The 18,829-nt window shown below is 37.3% G+C and overlaps 1 protein-coding gene across 5 annotated transcripts in view; it reads right to left on the bottom strand.

Annotated features, from left to right (window-relative positions):
* Window positions 1-18,583, bottom strand: part of HFM1 (helicase for meiosis 1) — a 137,329-nt gene extending 118,746 nt beyond the window's left edge. The window contains exons 1-4 of one of the 5 annotated variants that reach the window (XM_034930949.3): window positions 15,741-18,583; window positions 12,168-12,265; window positions 7,448-7,560; window positions 5,249-5,558 (exon numbers count right to left, since the gene is read on the bottom strand). In XM_034930949.3, coding sequence (XP_034786840.1) covers window positions 5,249-5,558; window positions 7,448-7,560; window positions 12,168-12,238 — 494 coding nt within the window. In that variant the 5' untranslated portion in view covers window positions 12,239-12,265; window positions 15,741-18,583. Of the gene's footprint in view, window positions 1-5,248; window positions 5,559-7,447; window positions 7,561-12,167; window positions 12,266-15,235; window positions 15,615-15,740 lie in introns of those variants that run through there. The other 4 variants (XM_055116219.2, XM_003808406.5, XM_055116218.2 and 1 more) reach the window with 4 other exon arrangements.
* Between the last annotated feature and the right edge of the window lie 246 nt (window positions 18,584-18,829).

Below are 18,829 nucleotides of genomic sequence, written 5' to 3'. Positions count from 1 at the left end.
ACCATCAAAAAAGTGAAAACCCACAGAATGGGGGAAATACTTGCAAATCATACAGATGATAAGAGACTGTTATTGGGAATAAATAACTCTTAAAACTCAACAATTAAAAGACAAATAGCCCAATTAAAATATGGACAAAGGATCTGAATAAGACATTACTCCAAAGAAGACATACGAATAGCTGATAATCACATGAAAATATTCTTAACATTATTGCTACAGACTGGATATTAATGTCCCTCCCTCCAGATTCATTTGTTGAGGCCCTAATCCCCAGTGGGTTTTTTTGTTGGGTTTTTTTTTTTTTTTTTTTTTTTTGAGATTGAGTCTGGCTCTGTCACCCAGGCTGGAGTCTCGCTCTGTCACCCAGGCTGGAGTGCAGTGGTGTGATCTCGGCTCACTGCAAGCTCCGCCTCCCGGGTTCAAGTGATTCTCCTGCCTCACCCTCCTGAGTAGCTAGGATTACAGGCACATGCCACCACACCCGGCTAATTTTTGTATTTTTAGTAGAGACAGGGTTTTACCATGTTGGTCAGACTGGTCTCGAACTCCTGACCTTGTGATCTGCCCGCCTCAGCCTCCCAATGTTATGGTATTTGGAGGTGGGGCCTTTGGAAGATAATTGGGTTTAGATGAGGTCATGAGGGTACCTCCCCATGATGGAATTAATGCCCTTATAAAAAGAGGATGAAACATGAGCTCTCTCTGTTTATACACACACCAAAGAAAAACCATGGGAGCACATAAGCAGGAAGAGGGTCGTCATCAAGAACCCAACCATGCTGGCACTCTGATTTCTGACTTCCAGCCTCCAGAATCGTGTAAACAAATGTTTGTTATTTACACCACCCAATCTACAGTATTTCATTATACCAGCTCAAAATAACTAAGACAATTAGTCATTAAGAAAATGAGATACACCACAATGAGATACCTCTTCACATACCCAGTAGGATGGCTATAATAAAAAAGACAGAAAATAACAAGTACTGGCCAGAATGTGGAGAAACTGGAACTCTCAAATATTGCTGATGGGACTATAAAGTGACGCAGCCACTTTGGAAAACAATTTGGCAGTTCCTTAGAAAAGTTAAATATAAAGTTACCATATGACACAGCAATTCTACTTCTGAGTTTATATCCAAAGAATTGAAAACACACATTCACACAAAAACTTGCATGCATTTTCATAGCAATATTATTCACAATAGACAAAAAGTGAAAACAACCCAAACATCCATCAACTGATAAGTGAATAAACAAAATGTGATATATCCATTTAATGGATTATTATTTGGCCATTAAAAAAAAATGAAATACTGGCCAGGCATGGTAGCTTACGCCTGTAATCCCAATACTGGGAGGCCGAGGCAGGCAGATCACACAGTCAGGAGATGAAGACCATCCTGGTCAACATGGTGAAATTCCATCTCTACTAAAAATACAAAAATTAGCCGGGTGTGGTGGCGCACGCCTGTAGTTCTAGCTACTCGGGAGGCTGAGGCAGGAGAATTGCCTGAACCTGGGAGGCAGAGGCTGTAGCGAACCAAGATCACACCACTGCACTCAAGCCTGGGTGACAGAGTAAGACTCCCAAAAGAAAAAAAAAAAAAGAGAAAGAAAGGAAGGAAGGAAGGAGGGAGGCAGGGAGGGAAAGAATGAAAGACTGATACATAACACAACATGCATGAACCTTAAAAATATTAAGTGCAGCCCTTCATGCTAAAAACTCTCAATAAACTAGGAATTCATGGGATATACCTCAAAATAATAAGAGCTATTTATGACAGACCCACAGCCAATATCATACTGAAAGGGCAAAAACTGGAAGCATTCCCTTTGAAAACGGGCACAAGATAGGGATGCCCTCTCCCACCACTCCTATTCAACATAGTGTTGGAAGTTCTGGCCAGGGCAATCAGGTAGGAGAAAGAAATAATGGGTATTCAATTAGGAAAAGAGGAAGTCAAATTGTCCCTGTTTGCAGAAGACATGATTGTATATTTAGAAAACCCCATCGTCCCAGACCAAAATCTCCTTAAGCTGATAAGCAACTTCAGCAAAGTCTCAGGATACAAAATCAACATGCAAAAATCACAAGTATTCCTGTACACCAATAACAGACAAACAGCCAAATCATGAGTGAACTCCCATTCACAATTGCTACAAAGAGAATAAAATACCTAGGAATCCAACTTACCAGGGATGTGAAGGACCTCTTCAAGGAGAACTACAAACCACTGCTCAATGAAATAAAAGAGGACACAAACAAATGGAAGAACATTCCATGCTCATGGATAGGAAGAATCAATATTGTGAAAATGGCCATACTGCCCAAGGTAATTTATAGATTCAATGCCATCCCCATCAAGCTACCAATGACTTTCTTCACAGAATTGGAAAAAACTACTTTAAAGTTCACAGGGAACCAAAACAGAGCCCGCATTGCCAAGGCAATCCTAAGCAAAAAGAACAAAGCTGGAGGCATCACACTACCTGACTTCAAACTATACTACAAGGCTACAGTAACCTAAACAGCATGATACTGGTACCAAAACAGAGATATAGACCAATAGAAAAGAACAGAGCCCTCAGAAATAATATCACACATCTACAACCATCTGATCTTTGACAAACCTGACAAAAACAAGAAATGGGGAAAGGATTCCCTATTTAATAAATGGTGCTGGGAGAACTGGCTAGCCACATGTAGGAAGCTGAAACTGGATTCCTTCCTTACACCTTATACGAAAATTAATTCAAGATGGATTAAAGACTTAAATGTTAGACTAAAACCATAAAAACCCTAGAAGAAAACCTAGGCAATACCACTCAGGACATAGGCATGGGCAAGGACTTCATGACTAAAACACCAAAAGCAACGGCAACAAAAGCCAAAATAAACAAATGGGATCTAATTACACTAAAGAGCTTCTGCACAGCAAAGAAACTACCATCAGAGTGAACAGGCAACCAATGGGAGAAAACTTTTGCAATCTACCCACTGACAAAGGGCTAATATCCAGAATCTACAAAGAACTTAAACAAATTTACAAGAAAAAAATCAAACGACCCCATTAAAAAGTTGGCAAAGGATATGAACAGACGATTCTCAAAAGAAGACATTTATGCAGCCAAAAGACACATGAAAAAATGCTCATCATCACTGGCCATCAGAGAAATGCAAATCAAAACCACAATGAGATACCATCTCACACCAGTTAGAATGGCGATCATTAAAAAGTCAGGAAACAACAGGTGCTGGAGAGGATGTGGAGAAATAGGAACACTTTTACACTGTTGGTGGGACTGTAAACTAGTTCAACCATTGTGGAAGACAATATGGCAATTCCTCAAGGATCTAGAACTAGAAATACCATTTGACCCAGCCATCCCATTACTGGGTATATACCCAAAGGATTATAAATCATGCTACTATAAAGACACGTGCACACGTATGTTTATTGCGGCACTATTCGCAATAGCAAAGACTTGGAACCAACCAAATGTCCATCAATGATAGACTGGATTAAGAAAATGTGGCACATATACATCATGGAATACTATGCAGCCATAAAAAAGGATGAGTTCATGTCCTTTGCAGGGACATGGATGAATCTGGAAACCATCATTCTGAGCAAACTGTCGTAAGGAAAGAAAACCAAACACCACGTGTTCTCACTCATAGATGGGAATTGAACAATGAGAACACTTGGACACAGGGTGGGGAACATCACACGCCGGGGCCTGTCATGGGGTTGGGGGTGGGGAAGGGATAGCATTAGAAGAAATACCTAATGTAAATGACGAGTTAATGGGTGCAGCACACCAACATGGCACATGTATACATATGTAACAAACCTGCATGTTGTGCACAGGTACTCTATAACTTGAAGTATAATTTAAAAAGAAAAGAAAAATATTCACCTCCAAAAAAAAATGTTACGTTAAGTGAAAGAAGCCAGGCACAAATGGCCATATTTTGTATAATTGCACTTATATGAAATGTTTAGAATAGATAAATCCATAGAGATGATAGAGACAGAAAGTAGATTAGTGGCCACCAGGTGCTGTGGAAAGGGAGAAATGAAGAGTAACTGTTAATTAGTAAGGAATTTATTTTGCAGGAGGTGAAAATGTTTTAAAATTAGTTAATAATGATGGTTGCAAAAGTATGCATTATAAAAACCAACGTGGAAATACATAAGAATGAAAAAAATAAGAAAATAAAATAATTCTACACTTTAAAAAGGTGAATTTTATGGTATGTGAATTATATCTTAATAAAGCTGTTATTACAAACATTATAGAAATCAACCTCAGCTGGACCCTTTACAGTGTCCATCAGTCCTACCATTATTCTAATTAGACTGCTTTCCCATTCTCCATAATTTATTCCACTCTTCTCATTCTTGCTCAATACTCTCACTTTCTCTCTCAAACTCCACAGATAACCACATGTCCTATGTCACAGAAAACAAAAACAATCAACTAAACTTCTTCTGAATCTTGAATCCACATATCCAACTGAATATCTGAACTATTTATAAATATCTAAAATCAACATGTCCATATCTGTACTCATCACCTTCCCCCGAACCTGTTCTTACTTTATAGTTCTTTAAATCAAAAAAGGGCACTACCAACCTTCATCATTCTGGCTCAAACCAAAAACCTAGGAGTCAGATCTCATATCCAATAATCACTTAAGTCCTGTGGGATTTTATCTCCTAAATAATTCTGGATTGTTTCCATTCCTGATACCACTGTCCTAGGTCAGGCTACCATTTTCTCCCATCTAGACTAATAAGATAACCTTTCAAGTGGACCTTCACATTTTAACTCCCTTCTATTATAATTTATCCTCCATACTGGGGCCAAAATGAACTCTTAAAGAAAAGAAAATCTAATTTCACTCCTCTGTTCAAACCCAAGGCATTAGGAAAATGGGTCTCAAACTTTTGTGTGCATAATAATCACCTAGAAAATTTGTTAAAAATGAAGGTTCCTGTGTCCCACCTGGACTGTTGTGGTACCATTTATAGTAGATAGTTATATATTACAATTATGGTTATTTTTATGTGTAGGACCAGGACTATGACACCAGGAATGGAGAAAGTAAGGAATTATTTAGGAGATAGAATTTTGCTGTTTTTCTCATTCACATTGTACCATATTTAATACTTTTAGATGTACAAATATTCAACTTTATTCACAGAATATTATTTAGTTTAATTATAATAATTACCTTTTCCGGAATACTGATGTGCTCTCTCCTTTATCTTCTGCAAAATTAACTAATTTTGTATCATCAGGAACACTCTTCTCAGGTGCTATCTCAGTGCCAATGTGATTTTTATATTTCTGAGAAGCATATGTCAGCTTGCCAGCAACATGTGATAAGTCATTATTACCTACCCCTTCTAAATTTAGATCATCCTGTTCATATTTATCAGAAGGAAAGGCAAACTGGAATTTTTGTGTTAGTGAAATATAATTTGTGTCTTCATTAGTTATCTTTAAATTTGATGTTAACATTTTTGGCCTCTTTTCCTGACCTACGAAAAAGGAATATCTTAATTATTACATGTTCTCCATTAAAGGAAATTTTCAAAATGATGATGAAAAACTTTAATAAAAATTCCAAGTTAAGTATGAAAGCCAAAAGCAAAGCACTAGTAATAAGCTCATCTGTAATACCATATACGGTTTTAAAATATAGGTGATTGTTACACTTATGGTATATTACATCATTAAAAGACACTCAGAAATTAATGTGGAAGTATTGAATTAAATTTGAAGTTTATATGGCACTGCATTATAAAATAGATTTAACTTCTTTCTGACCCATAACAAATGATATAATTATACAATTATGAAGATTTAAAATTTATATAAATGATTTACACACAGAAATACAATGACCAATTATATAAAATGTTACCAAACACAATTCATTATTAACATATCTAATGCTTTTAAGTTTGCAATCTTGCTTCTAAAATCAAAATAAAGGAATGTTTTCATCAGAGTGACAGAAGTTTAAATGTTTCTTTAGAGGCTTTGCAAGAATTTTTAGGGAAGTTTAGGGGGAATTTGGAGGTCTTACTGGAACTTAAATTTGCTTTAGCATCTATGTATCTACATTATACACTATGCTATATATTATTTGATATAAGTATATATATAACATATATGTAAATTACAAAGCTTAATAATAAAATGTATGTGCATGAACCTATGACCCAATTTAAAAATTAAAATTTTACTAATATTACATTAGGTCACATACATTGTTTGAGTGTGCTTGTTTTTGAGCTTTTTAAAAATGGTATCACCCTATATTTAATCTTCTGCATCTCGCTTTTTTCACTCAATATTTCTGGGATCTGGTTACCAGGAGATCTTACCTTTAGGAAATGGCAAGGCAAAAACTGAACAGCAGTGATAAGAGTTTAATAGTCACAGAAAAAATATTCATAAAACAAAAATCAAAACATGTAGTAGTGTATTATGTGCATTTATGTACACGTATGTATGTGTATTATATGTATAGAGAAGAAAAATATTTTAAATTTTAAGATTTGGTGGGCACTATTTTGTTTTTGGGGGTATGTATGTATTTAGAGATGAGGAGGATCTGTTTGTTTGTTTATATATTTATTTATTTATTTAGAGATCGGGTCCCACTATGTTGCCCAGGCTGGAGTGCAGTGGCTATTCACAGACTCCCAAGTAGCTGGGACTACAGGTGCCAACTGCATCCAGCTTGGTGAGCACTCTTTTTAATAAAAGAAGGATCTGACTTTCATTTTATTTCATTAAAATAAAGAAATTTTAATTGTTTACATAACGAGTATACATATTTTGGGGGGATATCTGATATTTTGATACATGCATATACAATGTGTAATGATCAAATCAGAGTTTTTAAAAAAATATTGCCATGAACTGTATGGGTTTGGCTTCACAACAAATATGTGATAATTTGCCTAACAGTTTATTACTTTTTTTTTTTTTTGAGACAGAGTCTCCTTCTATTGCCCAGGATAGAGTGCAGTGGCGCAATCTCAGCTAACTGCAACCTCTGCCTCCTGGGTTCAAGCCATTCTCCTGCCTCAGCCTCCCGAGTAGCTGGGACTACAGGTGTACACCACCACGCCTAGCTAGTTTTTTTGTATTTTTAGTAGAGATGGGGTTTCATCATATTGGACAGGCTGGGTGATCTGCCCACCTCGGCCTCCCAGACTTTCTAATTCTTCCTTTAACTCCTGAGTATCTGAAATTTCTGAAATCAATACCCAATATGAGTATACATATTTTGGGGGCATATGCATTATTTTGATACATGTATACACAACGTATAACAATCAAATCAGGGTTTTTTTAAAAAATATTGCCATGAACTGTATGGGTTTGGCTTCAAAACAAATATGTGATAATTTACCTAACAGTTTATGACTTTCTAATTCTTCCTCTAACTCCTGAGTATCTGGAATTTCTGAAATCAATGGAGCAGGAGGGAGAAACCAATCCAATGACTTTTCATTGTCTGGATGGCTATATAAAATATAAAAATGTGAGTATATATGTTAATAAAGATATAACATGAGAAGCTATGTATTTATTAAACATTACTCAATTGGACTCTTAAACATTCTATAAATTAACTTTCTGTCGGCACTTTGATTTATCCCTATACAGCAGTGTTCTCAACCTTTTACCCTTATATATCATAGGATTAATGATACCGCTGTGTGAGATATGCTACCTAAATAATGGCAATAACTCTATCTCCTTTTCTCCAATTCAAATGCCAGTAACAGGAATCTTAAATCTGCTCTAATATAAAAACAAAGTAGTAAATCATTCTCAAACTTTAGCATTTTAACTATTACAAGTAACAAATTACTTGACATATCTCACAACTAATCATGGGTCATCAATGTGTAAACGATACCATTACTGGTATTCCAGAGCTGGGATCCCCAACCCCTGGGCCGCAGACTGATGCTGGCCTGTTAGGAACCCGGCTGCACAGCAAGAGGTGAGCAGTGAGCAAGTGAGCATTACTGCCTGAGCTCTGACTTCTGTCAGATCAGCAACGACATTAGATTCTCACAGGAGTGCGAGCCCTATCGTGAACTGTACATGAGAGGGCTCTAGGTTGCATGCTCCTTATGAGAATCTAACTAATGCCTGATGATCTGAGGTGGAACAGTTTCATCCCGAAACCATCTGTGGAAAAACTGTCCACAAATTCAGTGTCTGGCGCCAAGAAGGTTAGGGACCGTTGTTCTAGAGTATTCCTATAACTTTATTACAAATTAATGTCCTAACCTAAATATTCTTAGTCCAAACCATCTACAAACTACAGAAAAATCCAAGAAATCATTTGAAACTGATGACCTCTTTATAACCTATAGTAATTGATATTTTTGCCACCCTGTTGGCATCATTAACTACCCTTCCTCATCTTTCAACTGTGATCGTGTTAACTGATACTGCTTTAATGGTTCCTTTCCCATCAAAGTTGACTTGTTCTTCATTAGGACAAAAAGATAAGTGTTAGGTGACAGGAAATAAAGTTGAGAAGAGCATCATATATTTTGTCTATACCAAGTCCCAAAGATTTTATGATCTAGTCATTTAGGATGTTACGCTCTCTAAAGTGAGAGACTCAGTCTTTTACTTTTCTGTCTCTCCGAGCACCTAGCACATAGCTACTCTGACCATATTTTCCAAGTAAAAAATCTACAACACATTATCTGGCAACATCTAACAGACTGTTTAATAACAAGCCAGATCTTTTAAAATTTAGGACTATGTCAGAGGGTCCCCAAGATCACCCCCAGTTCAATAATATCCTAAAATGACTCATAAGACTCAGCATGTAGTCCTACTCATGGCTACCAGGACGAAGTCCAAGGAAAACCAGGCATGAGCTTTCAAGAGTCTTCTCCCAGCAGACTCTGCGGGAGGCACTTAATTATCTGAGTAATGACTTAGGACAATACCCATGAAATGTTGCCAAAGAAGGGAAGCTCTTCAGGGACCCAATGCCCAGGTTTTTATTGGGGGCTAACATTAACATAAGCATCCCCTGTCTGGCACACACCTAAATTCCAGAATCTCAGGAAAAAAGCAGGTGTTCAACATAAACCATACTATTTGTATAAACAGTTTACACATAGTAAGCCACTGTTGTCAGTTAATGGAGGGGATCTTCCTGAAATCTAAGTTCTCAGACTCTAGCCAAAGCCACCCTCGCAAACAGGCCTTTTCAAGAACAGCAGTTTAGGTCTGCTATATTAACTCTTTTCTACACAAGGACTATTTCAGAAAATCTAAGAAAGAGGAATAATAGCTGTACTATTCTGCCTCTTAATAAAATCAAATCTTCCTTATAATTTCCCAATTTTTTTCCAGAGGTGACATCATCATCCCAGTCACCCAGAATCCAAACCATAGTATCTTTTTTACTAACTATATCTAGATACATATTAGGTCTTATTGTATATTCCTTATAATGCTTCTTAAATTTATCATTTCCTTTGTGTTATCACGGTCATTATCATAATCAAGGCTCTTACTAACTTGTTTTAACTGCCCTCACTGCCTCCAGGCTTTCTCTCTATTTTACAAGTTCCTACCACATTCATTTGGAATTGTTTTCATTACATTACTCCATTCAAAATTCTTCAATGGCTTTCAAAGATTGCCAAACTTCCTAGTGGCCTTAGACCACCTTATAGTTTTAACTCTCCTACACATACCTTACAGTCCAAACTAAACTGAACTCCCTGTTGTATAACAAATAGATAATGCATTGTCTCTCCTCATCTTTTTTTTTTTTTCCCTCCTGAGACAAGAGTCTCACTCTGCCACCCAGGTTGGAGTGCAGTGGCCAGATCTCAGATCACCACAACCTCCACCTCCTGGGTTCAAGTGATTCTCATGCCTCAGCCTCCCCAGTAGCTGGGATTACAGGCATATACCACCATGTCTGGCTAATTTTTGTATTTTTAGTAGAGATGGCGTTTCACCATGTTGGCCAGGCTAGTCTCAAACTCCGGGACTCAAGTGATTCGCCCACCTCAACCTCCCAAAGTGCTGGGATTACAGGTGTGAGCCACCGTGCCTGGTCACTCCTCACCCTCATTCAAAGATATTTACTCAGCTTGCCTCTGTGCCCTGCCCCACTCCGATATCTACATGCAGAAGTTCTACTATTTTATTCATTCATTAATCCATTCAGTAATTATTTACTGAGTACTATGTGCCAGGTATTGTTCTAGGCACTAGAGCTTATATTCAAAGGCTGGCTCAAATCCTACCTTTTCCAAGAAATCTCCCTAGGTTCCCAAAGATTTTCTCCTCCCTTCTTCTTATAGAGGGAACCTATAATATGTATTATAGTCTGCCTTGAGCTGTGTGAATGTATAGATAGATAATAGAGAGAAACAGATAAGTAGATGGATAGCTTTGACAGATAGATATTTGATACTCCCTCTAGATTATACCTAGAGTTTTATTTTTATGTCCATTTACATCAGCAGTACTTAGCAAAGTCCTTTACATAACTTCAATAAATAATTGTTGATTTAATTCAATGGCTTTTAACCCACAGTGAATTATATCCAAAATCCTTATTCCAGCATTCAACGCACATCACCATCTAACCTCAACTTAGAATTTCTAACTTTATGTCCCAAAGTTTCTCCTTCATGAATTGTCTATTCCAGGAAACTTCTCTACATGTTATCCCTTAAAAGTACCATGAATTGTCCTATCTCCATTCTTTTTCTCTTGCTCTAACACTCTGCCTTCAAATGCCCACTTCTTCTCTTTCTATAGGAATTATCAAATCCTTCAAAGCCTCCTGAAGTCTTCCCCTACTACCCAAAAAGCCTGACCTGACTGTGTACTCCAAGACGACCTTCCTTCCAAGTCTGAAATTTCATTGCATGAACATATGCTTGTCATTTGCTTTGCACATATTTTTGACCATATTTTCAGAAAAACAACCGTATATTACAAAATTTGCATTGGCCAGACCTGATTAACACATGTTGCCCCAGTTGGATGTGCTCTTTCACTCTCAAAAGTGTCACAGTATAGATGATTATTTACATGGTCCTATTACTTATTAATGTCTTTCCATTTGTGTGTTTAATCTCTTCAACTAGATTTTAAGTACTTTGTAAGTAAAAGTCTGTTTCATCCTTTTTATAACCCTTTCAACTTTCAATCAATATTTGAATGAACAAGTAAAATAATGAGGCAATAAATACACCTCATTAAAATAGGATAATACAATACACTAAAAATACATAGAAAATTCAAAATTGAACAATGCTCATGAAAATCCATAAAAGCCAGTATTTAACATACTACCTACTCTCTAGTCTTGTTTTCTTTGGTCTCACATCTTTATTCCCGCCCCTACTTCCTGCCAGCATTTAATGTGCCTATCATACTTTGCCTTTGGCATACTGTCCATTCTGTTTCCAGATGGTGACGTCATTCCTTGTCCTGAGCTACTCTTTGAGCATTATTTCCCATTTTTAGCTTGGCCAAAAATAATCCGAACAAACCAGAAATGCAAATAAATGCAAGCCAAATAGGCAAGAATCTTTTTTTTTTTTTTTTCTTTTGATAGAGTTTCACTCTGTTGCTCTGGCTGGAGTGCAGTGGCGCCACCTTAGCTCACTGCAACCTCCGCCTCCGGGCTTCAAGCAATTCTCATGCCTCAGCCTCCCAAGTAGCTGGGATTAGAGGCATGCGCCACCAGGCCTGGCTAATTTTTTTGTGCTTTTAGTAGAGACAGGGTTTCACCATGTTGGCTAGGCTGGTCTTGAACTCCTGATTTCAGGTGATTCACCTGCCTCAGCCTTCCAAAGTGCTAGGATTACAGGCGTGAGCCACTGCGCCTGGCCCAAATCCATTCTATTTTTAAAATTATAACATTTAAGATGTTAAACTTCAGTTATTCCCCTATACTACTGGTAAGAGAATTCCATGTTTACCAAATATGTAACTGAAATATCGTTCTGTTGATTCCTCATTTTTATTTGTATATTTACCAGAGAGAAAACTAAAGCTCACCCAAATTCAAAAAACCCTAAAGTAATATACTATGTTATCAATCTTTAAGGGAGACTTACTTTTCAACTTCATCTGGTTTTTCAAAAAACAAATTTTCCAAAGAAAACAAGCAATCATTTGATTTCAGCATTGTTGAAAACTGGACTTTGTCATAAATCTACAAAATATGGAAAAAGTAGTTTATATTTCATTTATAAAGATGTAAAAAAATATTTCTGTATAATCACTAATTTTCCACAGTCTCCTGTAAAATATAACCACAGACTATCCTTCCAGCTTCATCGTCTGCAACTTCCTTCAAAACACCTCAATATTCACATACATTATTCTCTGTTTTCCACTCATTCATGGATTCACACTTGCTCCCTTCTCTTCATAGTGCTCCAATGCTTGGAATGTGTTTTCTGCCATTCTCCAACTGGCAAATTCCTAACCATCCTTCAAGTTATAGGTCAAATGTCATTTCTTCTTCAAAGGCTTTTCTGAATTTGTCTTCTTCCTCAAGGCAGAATTAATCAGTCTTCTTGGGCTCTTAATACTTTGTTCACACCATTATTTTCAAGTTAGGACAGCACATTTTATTGTGAATGTGTGCACCTCTAACAATATACTATGTACATATGCAGGGATTTGCTTCAAAATAAAGGGGAGAGATGAAGGAGTATTGAAATAATATTGACAATGAGTTGATCAAAGCTAAAGCTATGTAATAGGTACATGGGGTTCATTATAATATTTTTTCATAGGTTTGAACTTTTTCAAAATAAAAAAATTACAAGTTTAACATACATATGCATATTTATTTATATGAGTTAATGCATGTACTACACATGTTTACATTCTTTTTTAAAAGATAATTTTTGCACTCAGAGATATTATCTAAACATAAAGGATAAAAACATTCAGCATTGGCCACCTTTGAACATAACAAAAATCTGGGGCTGAACAAAGATGCAAATGTGATTAAAAAAAAAAACTAGTCTCTAGATACATACATTGCTCCCATTAGAATTATTTTTCCCTGCATATCCTATTTTTTTCTAAATTCTTAAACATCATAGAACATTCTATATGACAAACCATAAAATCAGACGAACAAACTGTAAAACATAAATCACATTTCTGTTTCTTCTGTTTTAGTTAATACATGTAAATTTGTCCTCAAGATAGAAACTACAATCAAAGAAATTCTATTAATGCCATCTAGTGGAGAAATACGCATTACCAAGTCAGATTATGTCTCTCCAATTTTGAATCCTCCTTGATGTGGGGATGAGATACAAGTGGGAGTGATATGGGGAAGGGAGAATGTTTCCACATACAACGCTTGACAAATGCTACTGTATGAGAACTAAACCTGTATATATACTTCAGGGCTGTTCTTACTGATATAGAATATTGTGGGGTTTTTCACTGTTTTCGTTATTGGGTTCTTCCCCCTTCCATCTGTTTAATATAATTGCCCTCTTCATTTTTCTCTATCTATTAATCAGTTACCAACAAAAACAAGTAGTAAAAATGAAACAAACTAGTGTGGTTCTATAAATGTCTAAAACAATTTGACTATACGAAAAATAGAAGCCTAGGATAATAGGGCAGGAGGTAGAGGGAGTCATTCAGAAATATGCGAAGTCTTTAACAGCTTTAAGTAAACAATTTCAGAACTTGAAAACAATTATCTGAAAAAGTATAAATGAAAATGTTAATCATGATTTTATATTGCCCAAAAAGTAACAAATAAAATGTTCCCTTTCCAGTTTTAGGAAAACTATGTTCAAACAAAAGAAACTTTTCCTAAAATAAACCTCACCAGACCAGTTTCATATGGCTTTGCTGCCTCAGAATTTAAGTCAAAAATCTTAAGGCTAATATTTATACACTTGAATACTTTCTTCCCAAATCAACTACAAATAGACAACAAAACTACAAATTTAAAACATTTGGGAAGAAAAGCATTGCATAAACTGACAAAAACCTCCTATACAAACAGCAAGTATTTTCAAAAGAATTTTTGATTTCTAGTTCTAGCATACAAGAATATAACTTGTTTGGGTTCAGAATAAAAATATCATGTACATATTTTAGTTCTTATATACTCCTATGAAAAAAACACCCCTTATCTAAAACTGCATCCTCTCATTCCGCATTATTTTTCTTCATAGCATGAACTGATAACTAACATTATAGTATATGCTTAGTTGTTTATTATGTTTCTCCCTTTAGAGCAAGCAGGGACTTTTTGCTCATTAATGTGTTCCAATAACCCAGAATAGTGCCTGGCACACAGTAAATGGTCCATAAGAATGCATTGTGGAATAAATGCATTAGCAAGAACCAGTTTATAAAAATAGTGTTAAATAAAAATAATTTTCTGTTAATTTAGAAACTTAAAATTTGAGCCCCAATCTTCAACGTTCAGTTAAAAAATGTGAAATCTTTTTCTAGTTCAGGATTTATGTAAATAAAATCATGAAGGTTCTAAAAGATGATGAATTTGGCACTTTCATTATGTAAATAAATCTTTTTTTAAAAAAGAAACACAGGTCCTAAAAGGGACCTTGCTACAGTTCAGTATGAGTTTGTGATGTGAGGGGATGCTATTTTAAATTAATTAAAGTTCTAGGTTTAGATTCAGATTTTTTAAGTTCCTATTATTTATTATTCAAGTTTTAGTTTCAGCACGTGGCACAAAATTAGATTGCCAAACACAATAAACAATATCATCCCAGGTAGTTTTAAGTGTCTGCTCTGCTATAATCACTGTTAAAATACTTAAACTATTTTTGAGTCTACATAATTTGCGGTGCCGACCTTCTCTAGTTATATTAATGACAATCTCTAGTTAAATATTAATACAACTAGATACAATTAATCTTTAGTTATATTAATGACAATTCACCATTTTGTCTTCTGTAATCTTTACTTATTGTATAAAATTATTGTATACAATTATTGTATAAACTTATTGTATAAAATTGCAGGCCTATTACTTATTTCTTACAATTTTTACTCAGAAATATACTCCTTATTTTAAAAGTACAGAAACTCAGATAAAAATTATTGTTTTGCTAGAAATTTTTGTGAGTTAAGGAAGAAGTAGGGACCAACATTTACGGGAATAACCGACCGTCACAAATAACTGCAGAGAATCTGACAAAGAAGGAAAAATCAACGGGAACAAATTACTCCGAGGCTCGGCCTGGGAAAGGACCATACAACTGTCGGAGCCCCAGATCTCACCCCCTCTCCCCAGGCACCAACAGGGCTGGAAGGGTCCGGCTGGGGACCGAATCAGCACCTAAAGCAAAATAACAGCTCTGTGGATTTCCTAAGGAGAATATTCTAAATCCAGGGCAGAGGCCTTAGGGCCCCGAGAGTGGCACAAGAACGGGGCGCTGGGGCGCGTCACTCCACCCCCAGGGTCCCGTTTCCTCCCACCGCTGTGAAACCCGCGGCTCAGACAGATGGGTATGTCCCCCCCAGCGCTCGCTCAGGGGGCGCCACACACCGGAACACAAGACACAGGAACCGAACACCAATCAGCCGACTTTAGGGGCGGGCCGGACGCCCAGCCAGTCCCACCTCGCGGGGAGCTGGGCCCGCCCTGCGCCCGAGCGCGCCTCAAGCCTCACCGCTTTCTGACTGGAAATGCGGCTGAGGCGCTGGCGCGGGCCTGCGGCCTGGAGACGCCTGGTGACCAACAACTCGCCGCGCCCGTCCGCTGCCTGCCCGGCAGACGGCTCTAGAGATCGACCGCTGCCCGGACGGCTCGGCTGGGTCCCCACTTCCCCGCGGGCATCGGGCCCCCGTCCCCACCTTCCCCGCGGGCGTCCGGGCCCCACTCCTCACCTCCCTGCGGGCAGCTCCTAGGCCAGTCGAGCGCCGATTTATCAGCCCCTCGGAGGACCGCCAAGCCTGGCTAAGCCGAGCTCCAAGCAATGGATCGCCCAAGCCCCCAACCTCTCCCTTCCTACCTTTTTTTCTCCGAAAGTTTATAACTGGTTTTGAATATATCTCTTGCAGTTTACTGTGTCTATTCTCTTTAAATACAGCTCCTAATCCTGGGTTCTAAGGGTCTACTAAATGGTACCCTTTCCCTAAGCTAACCTGCTTCTCTACCCCAACAACCACCACTCCACAAACATACACCAACCTGCCTTTCTCATCAAAGTTAGCCAGGCCTCAGCTCTGGGACTTCCGGTCTCTTCATACCTAAAAAGTGTTTTACCTATATTATTTATAAAATATCACAATGGCACTCATGAGGTCGGTATTACTGGGGAACTTGATTCAGAAATAAAGTTAAATTTCAGAAATAAATGTTCTAAAACACAATGATATTTAAATATGTTTAGCCAACATGAATTTATAAAAACAGGGCAATAATGTGTTCTTAGGCTGTAAACATGAACAAACTATAAATTATCCTTTTAAGTTTCTTTAGAATTGTCCTCTGAAGATTTGTCAGGGAATGTTTTGTAGATGATAAAATAGCAACGAATCAATGATGCTTTTCTTACAGAGACATTTATCTTTCCTTTGGAAACCCCCACCTGTGACATCTAGGGCCAACCTACTGCTGTCTGACTGCCCTATTCCTGTTCTCTTTTTTCCTTGCAGTTCTACTGTTCATTAGCTATATGACCTTGGAAAAGACCCAACCTTTAAGTCTTAATTCTGCATCCTCAGTGATACTAATAAGCTCTAACTCGTAGATACTGCTGCAAGGGTTAAATAAAATAATATTTGCAGTAGTCCTACCACACAGTAAATGCTCATGAATATTAATTTCTTTCACCTTCTGTGAAATGTAAAATTATTCCAGTAATTGGGTAAGCCAGTTATTTGGATACTGATAAAATAACAAGTGTTTGTCTCTTGGAGAAAATAACATTTTGACTGCATAAACTATTCTTAATAGAAAGGTTGAATTATCATTCCTCTCAAAAATACTGGAGAGGAAAGTTACTTTCCATAGACTGCATAGAGGAAAATAACGAAACAGTGCATTTGTTATAGTGAACCCCTCAATGTGTTGAAATTCATACATTGAATTTTAACCCCCGATGTGATGATATTTGAACGTGGGACTTTTGTGAGGTAATTAACTCAAAAGGGTAGAGCCTTCATGAGTAGGATTGTGCCCTTTTAAGAGGCCAGAGAGTTAGCTCGCTCTTTTCCTACCATGTGAGGATACAGGAGGACAGTTTCTGCAAGCCAGGAAGGAGGCCCTCGCCAAATACCGGATCTGCCTGCACTGTGATCTTGGACTTCTCAGGCACCAAAATTGTGACAAATGTTTGTTGTTTAAGCCACCCAGCCTATGGTAATTTGTTATAGCAGCTTGAACTAAGATAGGGTTTGAGTGATAGAATTGTAGAATTCAGCAACAGGCAGGTACAGGGGGAGTCTTACTGCCAAAGCACACAGTAGCAAATGGCCACCATGTTCATAAACAAAAACATTCATTCATTCACTCACTCATTTATTCAAGAATGCATGTGGAATCTATAGAGCCTTACTTTCTCTTAAAATAATGTAATAAAAATGTCAAAGCTGCAGTTTTTAAAAGGAAGCCTCAGGACAGTGATAAAGTTACTAAAAATCCCATTTTGTGGGGAGGGATTACCATGGTTTTTAGTAATGTTGCCACATTTCTCAAGAAAACATTTTAATCCTAAAGATTTAATTTTACAACCAGTGCAACAATGTTATAAGCAATCCTCCAAATTGAATAACATAACTAACATTTGAAATATAGTCTTCCCGGTCAACTTCTGGCATGACTGCATAAAGAGCTTTGCTACCTCACTTCTCAGTGAAACTGGTGAAAATTCTAGAAAAATGACTCAGACCCTCTGGAAATGATCCTAAGGGCAAACAGCAAAAGAAGAAACATCTCTTCATGAAAGAGATACAAAAATTTGGTAAGAAAGGCAAGGGTCTGTGGTATTTTATCCAAGACTCCCAAGTTCCAGCTTAGCGAGACAGGCTCCATTCTAGACAGCTGCAGCCAAGAATACAGAGCTCTCTCTGCACCCAGCTCCCACTAGAGGGCGCGCTTTCTTTCTTTCTTTCATTGTGGTAAAACATGCGTAATATTTATAATTTTAACCATATATAAGTGTATAATTCAGGGACATTAAATACACTCACAGTGTTGTATAACCATCACTCTTATCCATACCCAAAACTTTTTCATTATCCCCAACAAGAAATTTGTGCCCATTCAGGGAGGGGAACATCACACACTGGGGCCCGTTGCGGGGTTAGGGGCTGGGGGAAGGATAGCATTGGGAGAAATACTTAATGTAAATGACGAGTTGATGAGTGCAGCAAACCGACATGGCACATGTATATCTATGTAACAAACCTGCACGTTGTGCACATGTACCCCAATACTTAAAGTATAAGAAAAAAAAAGAAGAAATTTCTGCCCATTAAACAGGAACTCCTCCTTTTCCCCTTTCCCTAATTCCTGGTAACCTCTATTCTACTTTCTATTTCTATGAGTTTACCTATCCTAAGTACTTCATATAAGTGGGATCATACAATATTTGTTCTTCTATTTCTGGATTATTCACTTAGCATAATGTTTTCAATGTTCATCCATGTTGTAGCATGGATCAGAATTTTACTCCTTTTTAAGGCTCAATAATATTCTATTGTACTTACATACCACATTTTGTTTATCCATTTGTAATCCTGGCTAAGGGACATT

This window comes from Pan paniscus, chromosome 1 (assembly GCF_029289425.2).
Source record: "Pan paniscus chromosome 1, NHGRI_mPanPan1-v2.0_pri, whole genome shotgun sequence".
In the NCBI taxonomy this organism is placed as follows: Eukaryota; Metazoa; Chordata; class Mammalia; order Primates; family Hominidae; genus Pan; species Pan paniscus.
This window is presented reverse-complemented; position numbering and strand designations above follow the sequence as displayed.